Source organism: Macrotis lagotis, chromosome X, assembly GCF_037893015.1.
Source record: "Macrotis lagotis isolate mMagLag1 chromosome X, bilby.v1.9.chrom.fasta, whole genome shotgun sequence".
Lineage (NCBI taxonomy): Eukaryota > Metazoa > Chordata > Mammalia > Peramelemorphia > Peramelidae > Macrotis > Macrotis lagotis.
The window spans coordinates 54732504-54757543 of NC_133666.1; the positions used below are offsets into that span (position 1 = coordinate 54732504).

Below are 25040 nucleotides of genomic sequence, written 5' to 3' on the forward strand. Positions count from 1 at the left end.
GACAACTAAAATAAAAAACAAAGGATGACATGACTCTTGTCATCTGGCTGGGAACCAATGGAAATACAATGCAAGAAAATATGGGTCAATTTCTATAAGAAATTTATATTAACCGGATTATATTGATTTGTTTGGAAAACAGGTTTTCTTCCCCTCACCATTCCCTTTATTCTCCAAAGAAATATAGAGCATAAACAATTTTACTGTGCTTACATGTTCCTTTCATGCATGTCATGGTAGATGAGCACAACTCAATGACTCGGACAGCAGCGGATCCTGGCTCCACTGGTGGCACTGTCAAAATGGAAATCTCCAAAGCAGACACAGAGCAAGAGAAGCAATTAAGATTTCGATTTCATTCTGACTCGTATCTACCCAGCGGAGAATCTTCAACACTCATTAACATTTAAAGTGACATATAAGATTTTAATTTGGAAACTGAATTTAAAATTCAGCGATAAGTACAAGAATGTTCCTTTATATACAATTAGGGATTTCATTAGTACAGGAATTTACAGAGGAGGAATCTCCTGCACTAAGGTGTTAAATGACTTGTCTCAGATTACAAAGCCAGTATTTAATCAAAGGCAGAGTTTGAACCCAGGTCTTTCTGGATCCAAGACAAGCTCTCTATCAATGACACCATCTTGCTGGCAATTAACTAGTAAATATCAAGGCCTCAGAGTTCTGCACAACATAATACATATATGCCTTTGCAAGCTGAGATCATATATCTCTCTTTCATGCATTCTACACGTCAGCCAAATGGGACTACTCTCTGTACCATAACACACACTTCATTCTCTCATCTCTGTGTCTTTGCTCCTATGGTTTCCCGATGCCTGGAATTCCCTCCCCATGTTTTATCTATTGAATTTCTTCCCTATCTATTAATGTCCAACTCAAATGCCACTTCCTCCATAAATCTGTTCCTGATTCTGCTGGTTGGTAACAACTTTCCCCAATGGATCTCACATAACACTATTTTGCACTACAAATGCATTTATTAAATATTGTGAATTATATTTACTTGTATGTATGTCTTATCCCCCTGATAGATTGTAAATTTCATAAGGGTAGAGATTGCTTAAATTGAATTTTATCTCCCCAGTGATGAGCACTGTGCTCTGCACAGAGAAGATGCTCAAGGTTTGTTAAAAAAAATTCCAAGTATCTTGACAACATATCTACTTTTATGATTATAAGTAAAGAAAAACATTTGACATATACAATAGTATGTATAGTCTTTAAATACTATGTTCTATTTAGATAAAAAGATTCTATTATAATGTCATCAATTCTGAAATGTAGAGACTTGCTTTTAAAGTCTTGTCTTTTTAAAAAAATCATTCTGAATAAATACATGGAAAGGCTGCCAACTTTAAATCTATTTAAGTATTAGATGGCAGTAACTTCAAATGAGTAAATAGATGATCAAACATTTTAAAATAAATGTCCTTTAAATTAAGTGAACAAATATGTTAGTGAAGTAGATTCAGATAAGGCCCTGGAAGTGAGAAATTTAGAATTAAAATGATTAAAGAGCATTTACTGTTACATCTCACACTATGCTACTGAGATCTTATCTTCCTTTAGTTTTCCAATTAGCATGAAATGGCCATCACATCGTGATTGCCCTGTAGATTAGAGCATCCTAAGACTATGGTTATCAATCCCTAAAAAGAATAGTTATTTTCAGCAGCCTACATCCCTATTGGGATACAGCAAAGCCCTCATCTGTAGCATGAATCCATAATGTTGTGTTTATATTTCAAGCATCACTGAAAGAATAAATATGGAAATTATTTATTTTGGGAATTTGACTGTATTAGGTTGACTGCTTGCATAATGGTCGGCTCAAAAGCTATGTTTCTCCCATTTCTTCTCATTTCCTTCACTATCATTCACAATAGGAAAGATTGCTTCAACATGAAAACAAGGCTTTTAAAAAAAAACTTGGCTTTTTAAGGGGACTGTATGAGGTCTGGACCTGTGATTAACCTGGGATAGGGAGTTCCTGGAGAGCAAACCATTCATCGCAGAATGGCAACTGGTCTGTAATTGATACTTCTGGATAGTATAACACATATAATACTACTTATGTACTGTAAAATAAATATAGAATGATGAATTATTAAAACACCATTCTCCTTTGAAAGATATCTTAACAGATTGCCAACCTAGTCATCTTAGGCAATCAGCCTTGTAGTACAATTTCCGCAAAAATATCCCTTAATTTCATAAAGACTGATCTACCATGAACTAAACAGAATTGATAAGGAAGAAGAATTAATTCATTTTTTATAACAGGTTACTCCAAACTTAATGAGTTGTCAGAAGCAAATCATGTTTGATAGCAGCACCTTTGGAAAAGTTAAGATATTGCTGCATAGATCTATAAATCACTATAAATAACAAAAAATCAGGAGAAAAACAGATTCTTGGAATATCAGCCTAAGTTGGGCAATCAACTGGGATGGGAGAATCATCTGCAAAATTAGGATAGTGGTGAAAGAAGTAAAAGTTGGGAAGAGATCTCAAAAGGAGGAAAGTGTGGGAAAACTCTCAGAATGGGTATAATGTCAATAGTAGTGCCATGAATTAGGAAATCTCAGTTTTCAAATAAATTTGTTAGAATATTTTTCCCACAAGCTGATATATCATTCATGTCAGTGTAATATGATTAAAAATTGTTTTGCTCGATTATGTAATCTGTTCCAAGGGCTGTTTTTATTTTTGTTTTTCAGGAGGTGGGAATGAGAGAAAAATCAATGCGCAAATTTTATTTTTTTTCATTTAAATTAAATTTTTTTAAACAATTATATATTTTTTAAAGGCTTGGATTGAAAGTTAGAGGAAAACTAGATCAAATCTTCTCTGAGCCAAAGGCAAGACAATTTACCTTCTTTCGGTTTTCTTGTCTATTGTGCAGATCATACATGCAATACATAACTGGCAGAGTTGTAAGGATCAGATTAGAAAACATACAGGTTGCGAGTTAAGATGATGAAATTTGTAAGAAAGATAAAATTCACTTTGAAATTCCCTAGGAATAACACTATTCTAAGAAGCAAGGACTATCTATCTTCCTCACACTCTCTCAAACATCCAAAGCATTCATATCAATTACTGCCATAAATTAAAATGTAGGCATTAGAAAAAAAAAATCACACAAGTACATAAAGTTTGATAAACTCTCTTTCAATAACAGTGTCCTATACAATTGCAGTACATTAGCAACAAGTTAGGAAAAAAAGTGCCCAACTGAATTTACCTGCTGATCAGAATCTTCCTTCAGGATAGATCCATCTGTAATCAACACTGCCCTCGAGATCTGCCTGTAATTCGACAAACCAAGAAGCTCGAGATTGACATTCAATGGTTGATAGAATTATAAACTCAAAACAGAGAAACAAAGACCTCTCTTGTTATTCTGAGGACGTTTGCAAAGCAAAGGCTAAAGTTGAAGATCTCTCAGCAAAATGCCAGCTCTGCTTAGATTATGCATTGGCTCATGAACAATATGTGAAATGACACTCATTTGAGAAAGGAAGTGAATTAAGAAGAGTCAGGGTTTGGCACCCGGCTTGCATCTTTCTGTGTGTGTTCACACATTCAATGCCAATAGATGGCTACCCTGGATGACATTAAAAGATGACTATAAATTCAGAACTGAGCTGTCGTCACCCACCTGAGCTTGTGGAGTAAGGGAGTCCTTACCTGTAGGTCACATTTGAACATGTTTTCTTGGTAAGGTAACTGTCTTCAATGATAAAATACTTAGCACTTATCCTCTGACCAAAGTGATCTATGATTGCCGTACATCTATATATAAAGAAAAGGAAAAAACAAAAATATGGAATTTAAAACAAATCTATTTAGATATTGATTCTATGATACAAATCAATTTGCAAGATTACTTGCCCCTCCCACCCCCAAATGACATGAATCTGTTTTTAAAAGGTTAAAAAAAATCATTAAAATTATTTCATTCAGATGCTGATAAGCTATTTTAAGTTATAATAAACTACTAGGGGAAGGGAATAAAGTATTATCTAATACCTACTATGTTCCAGACAGTATGCTAAGGCACTTTTTACAAATATTATCTCACTTGATTCTCACAACCTTGTGATAGAGATGCTATTACAATTTCCATTTTATAGATAAGGAAACTAAGGTAGACACAGGAGAAGTGACTTGCCAAGGGTCACACTGACATGAAGTGTCTGAACCCGGGTCTTTCTGATTCCAGGTCCAATGTTCACTTCATTGAAGTGCCCCACAGTGACCACTGTATTACTGTATTTTGTTTTCATACCATCAGCAAAATCCCCTCTTTCATATCACCTGTAAAGTATTACCTAAGTACTATAAGCAACGTAAGACTACAACCAAAAATGAATTATTATATTGACATGACCTAATTATATGTACTGAGTTGAATATAGCTTCTCCTCCCGGGGTATTCAGTTCTTCTTGATTCTAAACCATATCTTTATAGATGCCCCTAAACCGTAATGAAATATTTTATTAATCCAAACAGCTCTTGGTCCTTTCAGCTCACTCTATTCTGCACCTGCTGCTTTGACTAGTTTCAACTGCACAGAACAAGCTGCCCCTATAGTGGATAGTCCTACACTGGGTAACCCTACAGTGGATAGTCCCTGGTGTCTCCTCCCATATATTCATTCCTGCCTTCTTTTTGTGCACTATGCCGTGCTCCCAACCTCACCCTCATCCTTGCTGCCTTTTTTTTTTTTTTATCAACTGCATCCCTAACACTTAGCACAAGGACTACACATAAGAGGTGCTTAATAAATCTTTATTGGTTTGAACTGGCTAAGAATTCCTGAATTGGAACTATGACCCATGCAGATCACTTAACTTTCTCACTAAGTCAATCGGATTGGTGGAAGAACTTCCTAGAATGGCAGCTCCTCCCAAGAAGAAATTCTGTATTTGCATGTATAGAAACATACACACCCACACAAACATGCATATCATTTTTGCAGAGGAAATTATTCATATAGGCTTTGAAAATTTCTGTCTAACATTTGTTCAAGTTTCAATAAAAAGAAATAATGTGGGGTGGCTAGGTAGCGTAGTGGATAAAGCACCAGCCCTGGAGTCAGGAGTACCTGGGTTCAAATCTGGTCTCAGACACTTAATAATTACCTAGCTGTGTGGCCTTGGGCAAGCCACTTAACCCTGTTTGCCTTCCAAAAACCTAAAAAAAAAAATAAATAATGTGTGGACGATGAAATACCAAATTAGATATACTTGCTTTTTTTCCAAAATGGGCAGACCTACATTCAATTTTCTAATGCTGTCCCATTTTGCTTTCTATAAAGTCTTCTAATAAAATCAGAGCCTAATCCGACTCAAACAATTTTGAACACTCTCCTAAATAAGCAGCAAAATTGGGGCATTTGATACATAATTATAACCTTTTCTATTGTTTAACAATAGGCTTTGGGTGGGGAGGAGTTGATTAAATGTCTTGTTCTAAGGAGCAAAGACAGTAAAAGCTACTAAGGGCTTTTGTTTTTTCTGTGCAGGGTTGGCTTTTGCTTTTGTTCCCAAATAGCTAGCTAGTCTTCTGCTTGATCATGTTTGCATCGAGGGGAAAAAAGAAGAGCGCTTCTTTTAATATCTGTCTCCACTTTACTTCAAAGGATGAACATAAGAAGATTTCTTTCAAGTGCTCTTTCCAAATAAGGAAGACACTTCAGCACTGACATTATCAGGTCTCTGTCATCTGCAATGTGTTGGGACAATGAATCATATAGAACCCTCCATTGACCTTCTTTCAATGTGTCTAGATAAAAGGATGAAAATTAGAATCCATCTCCTTGCAGTGCCACAAGTTATAAATGTACTTTATAGGGCTCATTATCCAAACTAATGGACTAAGGGTGACATCCTTGAAATGGACTTACCAGCACTGACAAAGCCAGTATGCAATATTTCAGGAATGATATGTAAATGACTGTGTGTTTGCTATAGCTTTTTATTATGGAAATATAAATTTACATTTGTCACAGCTCCACAGTTTGGGGCCAGAATTATTTTATTGGAAATGCACTTTTACTTTGCACCACATAAAATGTGAGCAATTATTTTTAATGTAACCATATTTGAAATATACTAGTATAAATTAAACTATCTTAAATCTTTCGAAAATAAGCCAAATAAGCAATATCTACTGGGCATAAGGGCATTAAAAGCGAGAATACTAACGGAGAAGAGCGACAGTGAAAGGAATTCAATTTGGATTTGCCTAAGGAAATAGCATAATGGGGCGGTATACACAGCCTACTACAGCTAAGTCAGATCCATAATGGCAAGCAATAAAATAATTTTTGACCCATTAACCATCTTTTTGTACTTAAGTTACACAACATTACCTGTTTTAGTAAACTTTTTAAAATGTTTTGCTTTCTCTTCCCTTTTGTGTTCATGTACCGCTGAACTGAAGCTCGGGTCTTGTAAAAACACTTACTCAGCCAAAATAGACAAGGGGCTTTGGAGTTTTTTCTTTTTTTTAGGGGAGAGGGACAGGAGAGGAAATTCTACAAATGACCTCCTATGGAATATAAACTGACCAAAAAACCTTCCACTCATTAGAAAGGATTCTTATACAACTTAGGAAACCAAAGGTTTTTACTTTTTCTATGAAAAAGAGAAGTTGTTAACCAATTCTTAACATCTGTACAAATCCTTAGCTAACAAATGAGAACATATGACAGATACTGGATCTGTCTTCATGGGGTACTGACTTTTTTCAACCACCAATTCATACATTTTGGACGCTCTTTTCCTTTTTGATATCATGTTGGATGGAAGGTTTATGTGTTTTGCTTTCTTTTGAATTTTTTCTCTTTTTTTCTTTTTGAATTGCTTTCTGTGACCAACATCTTTTCCTTTCCTTTAGCTCAAATAAGTAGAGAAAAAGTAGAAGAGAAAACAGGCAGAAACAAGTGGCTTGAGTTTTAAGTGCGGGTGAATAGGGTGAGATTGTGAAGTGTTCCCCCACCACCATTCAGTTTCCCCCCTCCACATAATTGCCTTGCTCTTAAACCTTGGAAATCAACCTTTTCTATGGACCTCAAAGTGATGGCAGAGCTTAGTTAGCTAGGTCTCTAGTAATCAGAAAGCACTGATTTCAGAAGATAGAGCATCAAAACTACCGAGGGTCATTCACAATGAAGTGACTAGAAAGTCTTAAAAATAAGCCTAGGCTATCAGATCTTAAAGGATGTGACTATTCATGGTGGCATTTCAGGATTTGGTTATGTGGTACATTATTCAGTCAGGTGACGATCAAAGGTGCACGGGTTCTACCTATCATTTTTGGTAACGTTTTGATTTTTATATTTCCCTCCCATCCCACCCCCCATGGAAGGCAATCTGATCATCTTTACATTATTTCCATGCTATGCATTGATCAAAAAAGGTGCCCAGTTCAACATATCTAGCCTAAAAAGAATAATAAAGAAAATAGTGAATAGGAAATGCGCTAACAAACATTAATTAAGCATCTACCAGGTGTCAGGGACTGTGATGTTGTGGACAATGAAAATATAAAGAAAAAATGACTCTAGGTCCAAAAAAAGTTAGCATCATGTTATAAGAACCCTATTAACAATTAAAATTAACATTCAAGTAATAAATATCCAGAAAAATGAAACCAGACTACTGAGGGAATAACAATTTTTAAAATTCAGAATGAGATGAAGCCATTAATGTATTTAACATAGAGGATTTGATTGAGGTCCATGACCAGGCACCAAAAGCAGCATGTAGAAGAAAAATTAAAAACCACATTAATGATTGGTGCTTAGTGATCAAGTTGATATCTCACAATGATGCTTGCACAGATACATTTCTATATACCTCCTCTTAAATTCATCTTTGTGATCATCAAGTTTTCTGGTGCAATTATTTAAGGTAAAACTTTGTTCAGAATTATGGTTAGGGAAAAAATTTACTTCCCATCAGGATGAAAATGCTTCAATTAAAATTTGGCCCCCAAAAGAAAGCCCACTTGACCAGGAACCAAAACTGGAATGAACCTTGGAATATGATTTTTATGTGGCAAGAGGAGCAGATAGCAGTTTTGAAACAATTAAAAGGCTATTAAGTAAATAACTGTGAGCATACATCCTCATTGAATGGAGCTTTCACTAAGTTAGAAATAGCTTTCCTTTTTCCAACGTTGCAAATCCCATCCTCCATTTTCTTTGCTCTTCCTGCATTCTCGCCTGATGGTCTATTATAGTAGTCCATATTGGTGCCTATGTCCTTCCTCCCCAAAATTCCAAACTACACAAAGGAGGGACTCATACACTATTTGGCTTGTTCTCTCCTCCCAGTATCTAGCACCATGCTTCACACACACAAGTGTTTTCTTATTAGATGGTCCCGCAAAGAGCAAATGAATTTCAGGAAATTAAAAATATATTAGAAAAATAACAGTAGAAAGGAAAATTGGTAGTGAACAAGCTAGAACACGAGAGAGAGAGAGAGAGAGAGAGAGAGAGAGAGAGAGAGAGAGAGAGAGAGAGAGAGAGAATGTGAGACATAATTTGGAGTATAGGGGGAAAAAGGGTATAGGAAACAGATACTGGTGCATAGGAAAAGTAATGAAAATGAGGTAAGAGGAGAAACAAGAAACCAAAAGTACAGGCCACTGCACTATGAATCTGGAAATTTGAAATCTAACCTCAGCTTTCCTATTAATACTGTATAGTCATGAGCAAGTCACCTGTCCCCTTTGGGACTCAGTCTCCTGCTATTTAAGCTGAAGGTTCATTCTAGCTCTAACATCCAGTGCTACTTTTTTTTGGCAAGGCAATGGGGTTAAGTGGCTTGCCCAAGGCCACACAGCTAGGTAATTATTAAGTGTCTGAGGTGGGATTTGAACTCAGGTACTCCTGACTCCAGGGCTGGTGCTCTATCCACTGTGCCACCTAGCTGCCCCATGCAGTGCTACTTTTGCAACAAAGCATTCTAACCCTAACCCTAACCCTAAATCTGCATAAGCAAACAATTAGAAATAGGCCAACAAGGAAATGACAGAGTAGAAGATAGGTAATTAAATGACAATCATATAAGTCAATTATTTAAAAAATCATTATTGCATAATCATTAAACAAATCATAATACAGAGAATTTCTCAAATGTAACCCCCTCCCCATCCCAGGCCCATTAGAGCTATAGAAAGAGGACAGGGTGTGTTTTCCATTTCACTTGTATTCCCAGTGCCTGGAAAAACATTTTTCATACCAAAGTGCTTAAATATTTGTTGGGCGGGAATGAATTTCAGGTCACCTCAATGGCTTCTTCCAATATTATTTGAAACTGGTCAAGAAGTTCCCCAGTGGCCCAGAATGGAAATGCCCCTGAGAAAAAGAAGGAACTGATTCCAGTCTTATATACAAAGGGCTGACTTCCATTCTATTATTACTCCTACCATTTTACCTAAGGAGAAACACAGTCACAGAGGCCATAAACAACTTTCTCAAGATGACAAGGGAGATGACAGGGTGATTCTCCCAAGCCTTGATCCACTGCCCTGCATTTGGGAGAGGAAAAGTTTAAGGGCAGCTAGATGGCGCAGTGGAAAGAGCAACAGAGCACTGACCCTGGAATCAGGAGGATAAGAAGTTCAAATCCAGCTTCAGACACTTGACTCTTACTATGTGAACTTGGTCAAATCACTTAACCCTGCCTCACACTGCCTCACACCCAGGGCCATCTCTAGTCATCCTGGTTCATATCTGGCCACTGGACTCAGGTGGCTCTGGAGGAGAAAGTGAGGTTGCTGATTTAGCACAGCCCCCTGTCACTCAAATCCAGATTATTGGTCACACAAGATACTTGGTCCAAGGTCATTAATGCCACATCTCAAGAGCAAGTACTATACTGGTAAACTAAGAAATCTCATTGGCAGGAGTTTGCTATAGTCAGCAGAGTAGCATAGGAAAAAAAAGTCACTCTACACAGGGATGCAAGGCTTCTCCCCTGATTCAGAAGGAGTTCAGTGAGAACGTACAAGAAGGTACAACCCAGAGATGGGGGCAGAAAGTTTTTCATGACTATACATTTTTAACCTACATCATATAACTTGTTTTCTCAATGACAGGGTGGGTGGGATGGGAGGCAGAGAGAGAATTTGAAACTCAAGGCTATAAAAGTGAATGTTGAAACTTATTTTTGCATATAACTGAAAAAAATAAAATTAAATTAAAAAAAGAGCTCCAAAGGAAGCATGAGAAAGAAAAAAGAGATAGTTAGAAAGAGGTATGTGGTCAGCTAGAGCCAAGTGTCTAGACAATGTTCTGGCTTTCTTCTCCCTAATTGTGTACAACATTTTCATATGTGATCATCAAATAATATAGAATGCTCTGCAAATTCTAGTTTCAACCAGCCTGTCTCTAGTCAAGTTTCTTGTTCAACATGTCAGATAAGTTCAAACTGTCTTTTCAGCAATATCAGAATAGATTTCCTGCTAGGAAGAATAGGAAGAAAGAAGTAATCAAAAAAATGAAAAAAAATTCTTTTGCTTTACAAGCTTAAAACGATTGATAAAAACTTGCAAATTTCAGTTTAAAGTATTTGCAAAGTGGTCTTCCTGGGAGACATGCTCAAAATCTTAAGCCAGGCAAAATTCTCAGTATATGGGGAAAAATAGAGTACTCTCTAAGCACTTAAGTTTATCAGGCACTCTTCCAGACAATGTGAACTATCAATCAACAAATATTTATGGTATTAAATGCATACACATATCAAGTACTGAGGTAGGAACTATGGGTATAAAAATAACCAGAAATTCAATAGACCCTGCTGTTTAAGTATCAGTAAGGAGCTGACATCCTAGGCAGGGGTAGGAGGGAGAGGCAAATATGCAGAGAGGAAAATACAAAATAGGTAGCAGGTTATTTGATGCTAAGTTCAAACACTGGGAAAACACTGGTATCTGGAGGGCTCTAGGAGATGCACATCTAGATGAGCTTTGGAAGAAGTCAAGGATTCTAAGAGATGAAGGTGAGAAAGGAGTTGGATAGTCTTTATATAAAGGCACAGAGGTGGGTAATGGAATGCTGGGAGGAACAAAAAGTCACCTAATTTGGATGGATTATAAAGTATGTGTAGGGGAGTAATATGTTATATGGCAGAAAAGAAGACTGAACCCAGATTGTGTAGGATTTTAAATGGCAGAAAACCTGCTTTATTTCATTCTAGAAGTAGTGGGCAATCACTGGTGTTTTGAATATGTAAAATATAAAATAAATTAATATGCAAATATTCTATAACAAATAGTAACAATTTCATTTATCATTAAATTTAATAAATGAGATTCAGCACATCTGCCAGGTTCATTTTCCTTAATGACATGCAATGAGGAAAAATGGCCTATGGTCTCCAGTCTATCCTGGGATCCAATATTGACTTCTAAATCCATGGCTTCAAATTCTAAAGGTTCTTGAGGCCTTTATAAACATTTTCACTTTCAACTATTTGTGGAATCTACAACTGGCAGAAAAGAGTTCCTCTGACAGTTTAACTGAACAAAGGTCAAAATGAAGGCTGACTTGAAGGCAAGCACACAAATGCAGGAGGAAAGCCAGGCTTCAAAAAATATGGACCACAAGAAGAAAATGAGTATATATACAAGGAAATAAGTTAGTGACCAAAAGAAAAATCTTTGCACCAAATTTGCAGATAAATGGTCAGAAGCCATTCATCAATAGATAAGTGATCAAAAAGTAAGAACAGTTTTTAAAGAAGGACAAACTACTTATTTTCACTTTTTAAAATCTGTCCTATTTTTTCTTTCTCAAGGTTTTTTCCCTTTCATTCTGATTCTTCTTTCACAATGACTAATATGGAAATATGTTTAACATGACTGTACATGCATAACCTCTATCAAATTACTCACTGTCATGCAGAGGGAGGAGGGAAGATAGGTAGAAAAATGTGGAACTCAAAATCTTGCCAAAAATGAATAGTGAAAATGATCTTTACATGTAATTGAAAAAAATAAAATAAAAATAAAAAAAACTTTAAAAAGAAGTGTAAGCTACTGACAATCATATGACAAGCTCAATCTCACTAATACGAAAAAATTAAAACTATAATAACTCTTAGATTTTCCTCATACACAGCAAATTGCCCAAGATGACCAAAAACAAAAATAATTAATTTGGGGGTGGAGTCTAGTGAGTGGGAGAGATCTTCCATCTATCTATCTATCTATCTATCTACACACACACACACATGAAGACACATTATTGATGGAGTTGTGAAGTGGTCCAAGTGTTCTAGAAAACGATTTTGAATTATGGAAGAAAAAAAATGGCTAAACTTCTCATATATTTTGACCCAGCAGATCCCACAATAATAGACATATGGCCCAAGAAGTTCAGTCACAAAGAAAATTCCCACCTATACCAAAATAGTCACAGCAAGCACTTTGTGGTAGCAAATAATGGGGAAACAAAATGGGTGTTCGATATTTTGGGGATGGCTGAACAAAGGCCTGGACATGAATGTACTGAAACATTTTTGTACAATAAGGAATAAATGAACATGAGGAATTTGGGAAAACTTGAGAAGATTTCCATGAACTGATTCATAGGGAAATAGAGAGAATCAGATTAACAAAATACCAGTGGTTATAATGATATAATAAAAAGGGCACCCAAAGAAGCCAAAGTGAGTGTCTAAATTTGCCAGCTATACAAACATAACTCTTCTCCTTTTGGGAGACAGGTAGGGAACTAAAAAGGCAAAATGATCCATATATTGTTGGATGCAATCACATTACTGATTCTTTTTGGATAACTGTTTTTTTCCCTTTATTATAATGGAGGGTTCGATACAGATGGAGAATATTTAGGAATAACATATAAAAAGAAAAGATATCGATAAAACTTATTAAATTAAAAAATAAAATTAGTCATACAAATTGTTCACATGCCTGAGACTTACATGCAAGTTTGGCACTGAGCCCAGAGAAAGGTACAGGAAAGCAAATGGCAAGTAAGTGATTGATGCTCTGGCCTCTCAGCACAGGTATCATATCTACTAGGAAAAATGTTCTGCATATCACAGAGACAACTGTTTCTTCCTGAGCCTCTTTGGAGCTGTTCATGAGCCATGTTAGGAATATGTATGGCCCTTAGGAATAGATATTTCAATGTGCATTTTTATTTTAAATTTGGGAAGCATCTTTCTTTTGTACCTTTTAGTGCACAAAATGTACTTTACAAATCTTTAAACCAATTTGTCAATTTTATCTTGCATCATAAAATATTTTTATAAAGAAAATGCAAGTGCAACTGTTTTCTGAATAGGGTCATGTTTTTTCTTCCCTAAGTCTCAAAAATACCAGGCCCTGAACTATAAACTAGTTTATAAGAAATTAATAAAAATCTTTTAAAGTTATTAGAATATATAAAGATATGAAAAAATGTACAAAACAGCTTAAAAAGTTATATCACAGAACCTTCATTTCAACAAGATACTTAAATACTGTACAATCTGATAACTTTTCTTTGCAACACCCCTAAAATGATCATCTGAGATATGTGTCACTTGCTGTTTGATAGGGCAACAGCAACATTAACTGTGGAGTCACTCCTAAGAGTCATTGATATACAAATGAATAGCTTTTAAAAAGTATTTTAAAAATTAATTCATCCCTCTACCACCATAACAACTGAGGAAATTAAAAAAAAACAGAAAACCAAGTTCCTCAATTCACAATGACAGTCTGGCAAAACAAATCCTAACATTAGTCATGTTGGTAAATGTACGCTCCTTTTGGCATTTTAAGTTCATCACCTCACTGGCAGGAGGCAAGCGTCTATTTAATCCATACTCTTTTGCACTCAATGTCTAGCAGTGCATTTAGAAGAGTTCTAAAGGCGTTCAAAGTTGTTTTTACTCTATGTTATTATTGTATGAATTGTTCTCCTAGTTTGGCTCACAGGGCTCTACATCAGTTCACAAAGACATCCCCATTTCATCATTTCATCAAAGACTGTCCATTTTATCATTTCTTATGGTACAATAATATTCCACAACATTCTTATACCTTAATTTGTTTAGCTATTCCCCAAAAGGAAGAAACTCCACTACTTTCCAATTTGTGTCTTCCATGACATGAGCTGCTATAAATAATTTGTATACATAGATTCTTTGTTGTTTTCAATGAGGTCTAAGCCCAGTAGTTGTAAAACTGGCTCAAAGGGTATGTAAGTATGTATGCATCTAAGCTTGATTCTAAATTGCTTTTCAAAATGATGGGACCAATGGTGGCTCCATCAACAGTGTAATTACTAGTACACTTGAGTTCTCCCAGTCCCTCCAACATTTGCTGATAATTACAAAGCAAAATTTGCATTTTTGTACTTGTTAGTAATTTGTAGAATTTTTTCATATGATTGATTATTGATGGCTTGGATCTATTTCCTTGAAAACTGATTCTTCATATTCTTTTACCATTTATCAGCTAGCTCTTAGTCTTATATATCTGAATTAGTTCCATATATGTATGTGCGCATCACCCACACCCACACACCCACCCACACACACACACACACACACACCCACTTCTTGGAATTTTAAAACCACAAAGTTGTTCTGGGAACTAACACACGTGAAAAAATCAGAGCAGCACACACAATGCTTCATAAGAACTGCTGAAGCAAAGCGAGCAGAAGCAAGAGAAGGACACACACACAATGACAGTGCTAAAGCAGCCAAACTCAGATAAATGACAATGACCAATCTTGGTCAAAGAAGACACATAATGAAATACACTATTCTCCTCTGATAGAGATGCAGAAAGATATAGAAACAAAATACTGCATATCCAGTTAGATGACCATTTCTTTTTTGTTAGTTTCGGTTACCTGTCGTGGGTCCCAAAAGAAGGAAGGGTATATTTGGAAAGGACTGTGGTGTTAAAAAAGAAAGTAGAAACCAAATTCTTAGGAAAACAAATCTAGACTAATATTACCTTTAGTCTATCTCAGACAACGACACAATCTTATTTTCAAGGATTCATAACTTAGTTGCAAAAATAAGTGCAATAGAAATACTGATAATATAAAGAAGTGCAAATTATGTTCAGAGTTCAAAAAAAGTAGGCATATATCTCTCATTTCAACTCTAAACTTGCCTGCAGGCCTGATACTGTTGTAAAAGAATTTATCCTCAGATAAGAGGGCAGCATAGTTTATGACAACAATCTACCTAAAAACTCATTAAAGTCTTTTCTCTTGGAGTGACATGCATTATCAGCAGAGATTAATCTGATGAGTCTTTAGGTGAGCTCCATTTTTAAAAATGCAATAACAGAGGGCTTTGTTGTCATCTGATGAAAATCAATTAGAGTAGGTAAGGCCACAAGGAAAACTAACATCACTCATCACCAGCCCCCCGGCAGCTGAAATGATTTGTCTTCCAAGCTTGGGTGATCAGGAGCTGTAGTAATATTGCAGGGAAATTAATTTAGTTTCTATATTCTGAACCCACTTTCCTTGTTCTGGAGGACCTATACACAAATTATTTTTAATCAAGGTTGATATGTTATTAATACCAAGGAGGATCTTTGAAGAATCATTTTTTTAATCGACTTGAGCATTTTTCACCTGTGTTCAGTGTGTAAATAGAAGGTTACTTTTATTATCCTTACTTTCCGGATTCTTTGTCCACTACAAGGCACTGTACTGCGTGGCTAAGACAATAGGTCCCACCAAACACCGCACACATCCTGTAAATGGAATAGGGGGAAAAACAAATAAAAATAAATTAGACTGGTTGGTATTTTGCAAGGCAAATAAGTTTACCTGTTTGTTTTTTTTTTTAGTTTTCTTGCAAGGTAATGGGGTTAAGTGGCTTGCCCAAGGCCACACAGCTAGGTAATTATTAAGTGTCTGAGGCCAAATTTGAACTCAAGTACTCCCGACTCCAGGGCTGGTGCTCTTATCCACTGAGCCACCTAGCCGCCCCTGGTATTTCTTTTTACATTATTTTATACTATTTAGTTTGTTCCATGGAAGAATGTGCTAACTGATTTCCTCTTAATCATAGTCTAAATCTTCCAAAGAGAGAACAGTTGACATCCTTTGGAAGAGAAGAATGCTATTTTGCCCTGGTGAAGATGCTATAATTGACTTTAGAATATGTAGGCCTAGAATCATGATAAGACCCTAAGTGTTTGTGATCACAAGTTAGGCTTTTCTACGAAGGAGCCTTGACCATCAGCTACAAACTGATGAGTTTAATGTCTGCAGAGCTATCTATAGGCAGACTACTACCTCCATATCTGATGGCATGGAAAACCAACAGAAGTGAGAACCAGAAATGTGGGGAAGTTGGTCAAATAGGGGAGTATGGAAATACAATATATTGGGAGGAAGGGGGAAGTTCCATTGTAGTTGCAGACACAGGAGTAACTATGATAGTTACTTGTGGGAAAGAAAGACTGGGAGGGATAAATATATGAGACCTGAGGCAATAGATGAATAACTATATGCTTTGATGGTTAGGGATTTTTTTTTTACCCTGTCATTTAGAATCAGGAAGACAAAGGCTTAAATGTTAGCTCCAAGGTTTCCAACTGCACATTTTGGAATGGTACAACAGGTAAATTAGAACAAACATGCAAAATTCCATTTGGCTGTATACCCACAAGAGACAAGAATTTTTGCTCAAGACATCACCTAGGATGATTCTCTAGGCTGTTGAGAAGGAGAGAAGTTAATATATCGAGAAAGCTAATGCAACAGTAATCCCCTTCACCCTCCACCAACACTGTGGAACCTGTTGATGCCAACAGAGTCCATATGTCCATGAGAAAATATTAAAGGCATGAATCCAAATTAAATCAAAAGGCTGAACTACTGAAGCCCAAAGAGGTATAGGAAATTTGTACTAAGAACTCTCTTTAGTCATACCTTATTGGGTATCATTATCATAGTAATCATCATGGTTACTGATGGATGAAGACCTCAAAAATACTTAAAGTTTTCAAAACATTTGCAAAAATGATCTCAAAACAAAGGCTTTAAATAGTGACTTAAATAGTAGAAATATTTAAATCCTAAACTTACAGGTGAGGAAACAAGCTATAATTAGGTAAACTAACTCAGCTTTCCTAACTCCACATTCTACTGTATCTTTTTACTCCATTTGAGAGGTGGACATGGGAACAGGAAATCCCTGCTGACCACCTTGTCTGAAAAACTGAGCCGCTGTCATTGAATCCAGAGACTTTTGGATTTGGATCCAAATAGGCCATGGTTATTCCCAATATCAAAGGCAGAACTCCCATAGACAAGAGCTTTTGTGAGAAATTAATGATAAAATGAAGATTTTTTCTTTGAATTCCAAGAAACCACAAGAGTCCAGTTCAGTTCTAGTAAACTGTTGTACAATATTCAAGCATAAAGAGAACGTTATATAGAATACTGCAGCATGTCAAGAGCAGAAGAAATCTGTTTAGTTTGAATACTAAATGGAATTTCTTTGTTAACAGCTGCCTTCATAAAATTGTCTCTGCATTACAATATTTATAAACAATGCTGCTTAACTTAACACAAAAACTTTCCAAAACAAACTTCCATAAATCTCTGTACATTAAAAATTAACATATTTGAAGTAGCTAAATAAACCCTTTTTGGGGGGGGGTAGGGTAGGGATGCTTTTAATTCCAAACTGACATAAAAGTATAAAGAAGTGTTTCCTTTAGCAAAAATTTATGTCAAAACAATAAGTCCTGGGGAAGCTAGGTGGCGTAGTGGATAAAGCACCGGCCTTGGAGTCAGGAGGACCTGGGTTCAAATCTGATCTCACACACTTAATAATTACCTAGCTGTGTGGCCTTGGGCAAGCCACTTAACCCCATTTGCCTTGCAAAAACCTTAAAACAAAACAAAACAAAACAAAACAAAAAAACAATAAGTCCTGGCTATCAGAATACAATACTTTTGCTAATAGCATCTTGCATGTAGAGGACATGCCACAAGGATATAGAGAAGGGTGAGTCTTGGACCGGCGTTCTTGTGCCCAAAGAAATGGTTTATAGGAAGGACTAGGCTTGAATTAAAAAACATCACCATCATACAAGAAGCCAACCAGACGCCACCCTGTTCTGGAAAATGGGAAGCATCTGAAGACGTTTTTCCCAGGACCATGTCAAGATATTGTCACCTAGGGGGCAGCTAGGTGGTGCAGTGGATAGAACACAGGTCCTGGAGTCAGGAGGACTTGAGTTCAGACACTTAATAATTACCTAGTTGTGTGACCTTAGGCAAATCACTTGACCCCATCCATTACTTTGCCAAAAAAAATTAGATGTCACCTGGAGAAGTTGTGTTCTCAAAGCCACCTGGCCATTAGAAAGGATCTATGTGATTTCCAGTGGTGATGGTTTCATTCTGCTCTTGTACAGTCATCCTGGATCTCAGTGAATGAAAACACCAGGTAACAGGACAGAAAGAGCCAAGGGCAGTCACTATTCAGTCTTCCAGGAGCTACCTTTGCCACAGCTTCTATAGTCACCCTTGTACAAAGCCCCTTTACTGGTCAATAAAATAACATGGGATCATTTCCAAAATACAATCATTTCAGTGGCAGTGGATACCATGTCAGCAGGTTTTCCTCCTACCTGTCTGACTACTTCCTTTTTTTTATTTCTTTTTTCTTTTTTTTTGGCAAGGCAATGGGGTTAAGTGAATTGCCCAAGGTCACACAGCTAGGTAATCATTAAGTGCCTGAGTCCAGATTTGAACTCAGGTCCTCCTGACTCCAGGGCCGATGCTCTATTCACTGTGCCAACTAAATGTCCCTTACTTGACTACTTCTAAGTCATTTAAGCTGGCTCACTATCCTTATCACATCCCCTGACTGTGGATGTCACTCAGGGCTCTGACCTGAGCTCTTTTCTCAGTCTATTCTGGCATTTGGTAATCTCATCAGATCCCATTGGTTTAATGATCATCTCTAATAGCCAATTTCCTGATCTATATAGCCAGCCCAAGTCTCTCTCCTGAATCCAATCCCACAATACCACCCCCTTACTGGATAATGCCAATTATATATCTCAAAGGCACCTCAATCTCAACATGTCCAAAACTGAAGTCACTATCTTTTCTCAAAAAGATACCCTTTGTCCAGATCTTCTAATCTCAATTGAAGGTACTATCATTCTAGTAAATTTGATCTGTAATCTTTGCATTATACTTTACTTTACATGTCCCCTCGACCTACCTCAACCTCAATCTCCAAAGAATTGTCAAATCTTGATGGTTCTACCACTATCACATCTCTCCTAACTCCAGCCACTTCTCGCTAATCACATGATCACCACTCTGGTTCAGTCCTGCTGAACATCTCACCTGTACTACTGAAATCATCTGCCAATTGTTCTCTCTGACCTAAACCTTTCCCCTCCCCATTCCATTCACTATAATTTTCAACAAAGATTTCTTAAAGTGTAATTTATCAAGTTACTTACCTATTCAGACTCTGGTCCGTTCCTATTGCCTGTTTTGTTTAAAGCCTTTCATAACCTGGTCCCGTCTTCTAGGGACATTTCCAGTCTTCCCACACTTTACCCTGTTTCATACTCTACAGGTCAAAGAGACCATTCTGTTCCTGTTGTTGCACCTCTTCACTTGCTGCCTCCCATGCCTGGAATGCACTCCTCAATTTCTGAGACTACCTTGGTTTATTTCTAAATTCTAAATCATTGTCAGTGAGGCCATTCTGATACCCTCAGTCACTAGCGCTCCACCTCATACATTTACTTTGAATAAACTTTGTTATGTATACAAAAAGCTCCTTGAAGGCAGAGACTATAGCATTCATATCTTTGTATTCTTAAAAATTATCATAATGCCAGATTCACAGTAGGCACCTTATAAATGCTAACCAATTGATTGGTTTTTGCTACCAACAGATGGCAAAAATATCTGAAGATGAGATATGTGAACGTGTGTGTGTGAGAGAGAAAGAGAGAGAGAGACATTGACATTACAAGAGTACATTTAGAATGCTGTGATACCAAAATCCAATGTCAATCATTTCTACGTGTTGAGCATAGTTTGGACAGAACTGTTGGTTATACATTGATCTTTTAAGATATGTCCACAGTGAAATAATGATCAATGTGTACATGCCCCTTGAATCATGAGACTGTAATAGTGTAAAATAGCTGGTTTCTTTCTTTCTTGTAGAATGTCATGAATTACTGCAGAGAAAATAAAATAGGTCCTTTGTACTTAGATAACTTCCAAAAAATGAAAGATGTTGTATGTGAACACCTGATGCAAGGAATGTCTCACATCACTTTAAAATGTCTGCTCCAAAACAGAAATAACCATGGATACTTCAAAAAATCCCTAGCATAATATAAACACTCAAGTGACAAACTACTATCACTTGAGGAAGTCAAATTCTTTGTACATAAACCTTTGTATTTTTTTAAAAGGTGATCTCAAAGGACATGTTTAGGATAGAAATGTTTTAAAGAGACAACAATACAAATACCTGGATCCAACTGGTGAATAGTCAATTTGAAAAGCATTCATTTATTTCTTACTATATGCCAACAGGATGGGTTCTGGATATACAAATAATCCCTGCCCTCCAGGTGTTTACATTCTACTAAGGAATAATATGCATACAGGTAATGCAAATACAAAACATATTTTTAAAATACAGGATAATTCTGGGAGAGAAAGCACTACCACATAGATGAATGAGAGAAAGAATGACTTGTATAGCAAGTATTAGCATAGGTGTACAAAGTATAATACATGAAGTAGGGTAATGATGAGTAAGAAGAAGAAGAAGGAAAAGGTAGGAAGGGGTCAGCTTGAAAGTTTTACATGCCAAAGGACCTTACATTTGATTCTAGAGTTTAAGAGAAAACCACTTCGGCCGGTAGATGGAGAATGGATTGGAATGGGATAAAAATTTAAGACAGGGTGATATAGCAGAAGATTACTTAATCCATGAGAAAGGTAGTATAGAATGACTTACGGGACGGTTTTGTGAGTAGAGAGATAGGGAAGAATTTGAGAGATGTTGTAGAGAAAAAAATTATAAGATTTGGCAACTTGATAGATAGGGAATGAGTAAAAGTGACTAGTCAAATATGACATGAAGGATGTCAACTCATTTGACTGAAAAGGTATAGTGCCCTTAATCTACAAATAGTGTTAAATGTAGCAAATTGTTTTTCCAGGGCAGTAAATGAAAGGTGAGAGCCCTGAAAGTTAATGTACCCCCACAAAAGAGCAATGATACCCTAACTACTATTAAGAAATCATATGAAATCTCAATTCTGCCCGATCCCAGTTCTCTGAGGATGAAGCTAGTCAGACAAATTTGAGATCTTACTAAGGTCCTGATGAAGCTGATCCTGTGTCCTTATCCCACTGCTGGCAAGCAAATATGAGTCTATAGGAGAACGAAGGGCAAGACTGAGTTAAAAGAATAGCAAGTAAGGGATTACTGGTAAATTATTGTTAAAAAAATAATTGATAAATAAAAACCATGAACAGAACACTAGCAGTTGAGAAGTGGAGTTAGAATTAAGAAAGACAGACGAGTGTATGGTGAGAAAATAGTGGGTTTAGATGCTCCTTTCTCTAAGTCTGATAATGGAAAGGATAGGAAATAGAGAACAATAACCTGAGGAGATGGCAAGATCAAATAAAGAATTTTGTTTTTAAGAATAGAGTAGACATACATTTTGGAGGCTATGGAAAAAAAATTAAGAAGAGACAGAGAAGGAATTCAAGATGGAATACACTTCTTAGACAAAAGGGGATACTAGATAAAGGAGTGAACCTCAACAAAGAGGAGAGATATTTCTTCCTAAGAGACAGGAATGAACAAGAAAAATATGGGTGATGTAGAAGGATCATGACATATGACATAGAGGAACAAAGGAAGCTCACAGTAGACAATTTTCTTAGGAAAGTAAGATAAAGGGACAACTGCCAAGAGAGAGAAGGAGATGGAGAAGGTACTGGTGGCTAGGAGAGTTATTAGAAGGTTTAGAATGGGGGCAGCTAGGTGATACAGTGGATAGAGCACCGGTCCTGGAATCAAGAAGACCTGAGTTCAAATCTAGACTTGGACAATTAATGATCACTTAGCTGGGTGACCTAGGGCAAGTCACTTAACCCCATTGCCTTGCAAAAACCAAAAAAAGAAGGAAGGAAGTGGAGGAGGAGGAGGAGGTGGTGGTTGGTGCTTTAGAACATCTTCTGAAGGCAGTAGGAAGTGAATGAAATAGAAAAAAAAATTGGCATGTAGCAGTGAATGCCAGATTGAGATCACAAAACATGAGTCTATAATGTATCCAACAGAAACAGTGGTGATAACTTCTGTAGGTGACATTCAGGAGGTTGAGTGTACAACTGAAGAAGGCAAATGGCAGGACAATTGAGGGGTGAGTATTGGCAAGAAGATTCGAATACTGGCAAAAAGAGAATAGTGGCGGACAAGAGAGTTAAGGTTGGAGAAGAATGGACAGTTCAATAGATCAATGAGAGGGTCAAGGATTAAAAGAGAGGAAAAGTACACCAAAGCAAGAATGAGGTAAAAGGATAAAGACTGTGCTCAGAGAATTGTTTTCAGTTCAAAATCAAGGAGGTGGCATAAATTTGAGTGAGCTCTAGAGTATTATAATTCCTTTGGGTGATTAATATAAAATAGAACTAGAGGTCAAAAGAACAGAGGAGATAGATGAACAATACCAGAGAATTTGAAGGGGCATCAGTATGCATATGGAAGAATCTAAGCATTGAGAATAGGGGTTGGATTGGAGAACACGGCTGTAAGCCAAGTGCTAAGTCACTTAAAAAAGAAGATAATTTATAGATCATGGCAAGAAGGAATTAAGACTACTTAATATAATATAGAAAGATGATATGAACCAGAAAGAAGGAGAGATTGCTGAGTGATGATGGCAAAAGAAAGGTCTAGAAGTGTCAATGGAGAACAAGGATTATGTCAACTGCCCATTCTCAACCAACTAGCCAGAAGATAGAAGAGAAGTACTACCTAACATTGAAGAGGGTGGACAGAGATGCACAGGCATATGGCAGGAGCCAGGCTTTCATAAACACTGGAAAAAGGAACAAGTATTAAAAAGGGAGGACAACAAGGAGTTTGTTAATAATTGTGTGGAAGTTTCTTTGGGTTTCCTACAAAGTGAGGTTAGACAAGGAAAAGGACTGAAGAATAACAAGTCTGAATTGGATGGAGAAGACTTATTAAGAACAGGGTGATTTCCCTTTAGGAAATATCTACTGTGATTTTCCGGGATTAGTGGAGCAGGAGGAATCTATTAGACACAGGGTCTAGTTTAGTTCTTTACATCTGAAGTGATGTCTAATGCCAGTGTTGGTAAAGTTGTATTTCTCCAAAATGAGTAAGTTGAGGTTAAAAGTATGGATCCCCAAGGATTGAGCTGAATGTAAATATAGCACAGTCCCAGTAGCAATATTCCAGGTGGGAGATGAGAAGTACCTAGAAGATATACCATACAAAGAGTAGGCACCCACCTGAGTTATGGCTCAGCTGGCAGAACACCAGACCTATGCTTGAAATTCTAGGCTTTCCAGTTCAAGATAAGGTGACCTGGAAGTAATGCCTTCTCAGTGGATATGAACAAAGGAAAAAGAGCAATGGGAATGGGGCAAGGATGTCAGAAAGAAACATCCCACACAAGGAGTTGAAGAGTAAGAATTTCTTGAAATTCCTGGGTCCCAAGTGAAGGTCATTTAAATTAAGTAGGGTGGGGAAGGAAAGGTGGAAGATTGCTGGACCACACTCTTACCTAAGCTAAATGTTGATGAGGTCTCCAAGTGAGAAGAAAAGAAGGTACAAGACAGGGTCTTGGGAGATAGTTATGGCTAAGAAGTAGAATATATATCGATGCTAATAAAGAAAAGGAGACTAAGAAGGAACAGTCAGAAAGTAGGAGAAGAACTAAAAGAAACCAGAAATATGAGGAAACGAAAACAAAGGAAGAAAGGATTCAAGAAGGGGTAACTCCTGAGATCAAAAGACCTAAGCCTTCAGATTTAACCACTTAAATAACTGCTGATAATTTTGATTGAAAAAGTAATAGGCTTCTTAAGAAGCATAATATGTATGTATGTAAAAAGAACATTAGACTTGGAGAGGCATGCATTGAAAGTCTACTCAGATACTCACAAGCTATATGGGCAAAGCACTGAACATCCTTAATTAGAGGAATGTTCTTCAAAATAGAAATAATACCTTCAGCAATTGTCTCATAGGGCTGTGGTCCAATTATATATGTAAAACTCTTTGGAAATTTTAATTCTTGTTTTAAGTGTCAATTAAACAAAATTTCAACTGAAGAATTGAAGCAAAAACATTAGTGAACTGCAATAATGTCCAAAAGGAAATAAATGTCACGTCACGTTTAAAACTCTGTGGAAAACCAAATTTGGGGTCCAAAACACAGGTTATCATTAGTGTCATGAACTCCTGATGGTGAAACCCTCTCTAACTAAAGTGGATCAGCAACTAAGGGACTTATATCTTCCACCAAGAAGGTTGTGAGTGATGATGATGATGATGTCCAGCCTTCATTCTTGAAGAAGACCATGACATCAGGGAAGTGATGCCATGACAAGGACATGAATCGGATATGGCGGGGGGGGGGGGGGGGGGCTGTGCTATCACCAGACTCACTTTCTCCTCCAGAGCCATGTGGGTCCAGTGGTCAGAAATAAATCAGGATGACTGGAGATGCCATCCAGTGCAAGTGTCTGAGATTGAATTTGAACTTGCAACCCCTTGACTCCAAGACCAGTGCTCTATCCATTGTGCAGCCTAGCTGCCCCAGGAATGAGACTGACTACTAATGGCACCTAACAGTGTCACTCAGATATGGGCCATGCAGGACCTCAAAATTATCACTGACAAATCCACTACATGACTCCACCACATACCAATCTGGGGATTCT

The 25040-nt window shown here is 36.9% G+C and overlaps 1 protein-coding gene across 1 annotated transcript in view; it reads right to left on the bottom strand.

Moving 5' to 3' along the window:
* Positions 1-25040, bottom strand: part of CHM (CHM Rab escort protein) — a gene marked incomplete at its 5' end in the record, with an annotated part of 143936 nt that overhangs the window by 50937 nt on the left and 67959 nt on the right. Inside the window, 4 exons of the mRNA XM_074201841.1 lie at positions 214-310; positions 3275-3338; positions 3721-3825; positions 15713-15790. Coding sequence (XP_074057942.1) covers positions 214-310; positions 3275-3338; positions 3721-3825; positions 15713-15790 — 344 coding nt within the window. The remainder of the gene's footprint in view (positions 1-213; positions 311-3274; positions 3339-3720; positions 3826-15712; positions 15791-25040) is intronic.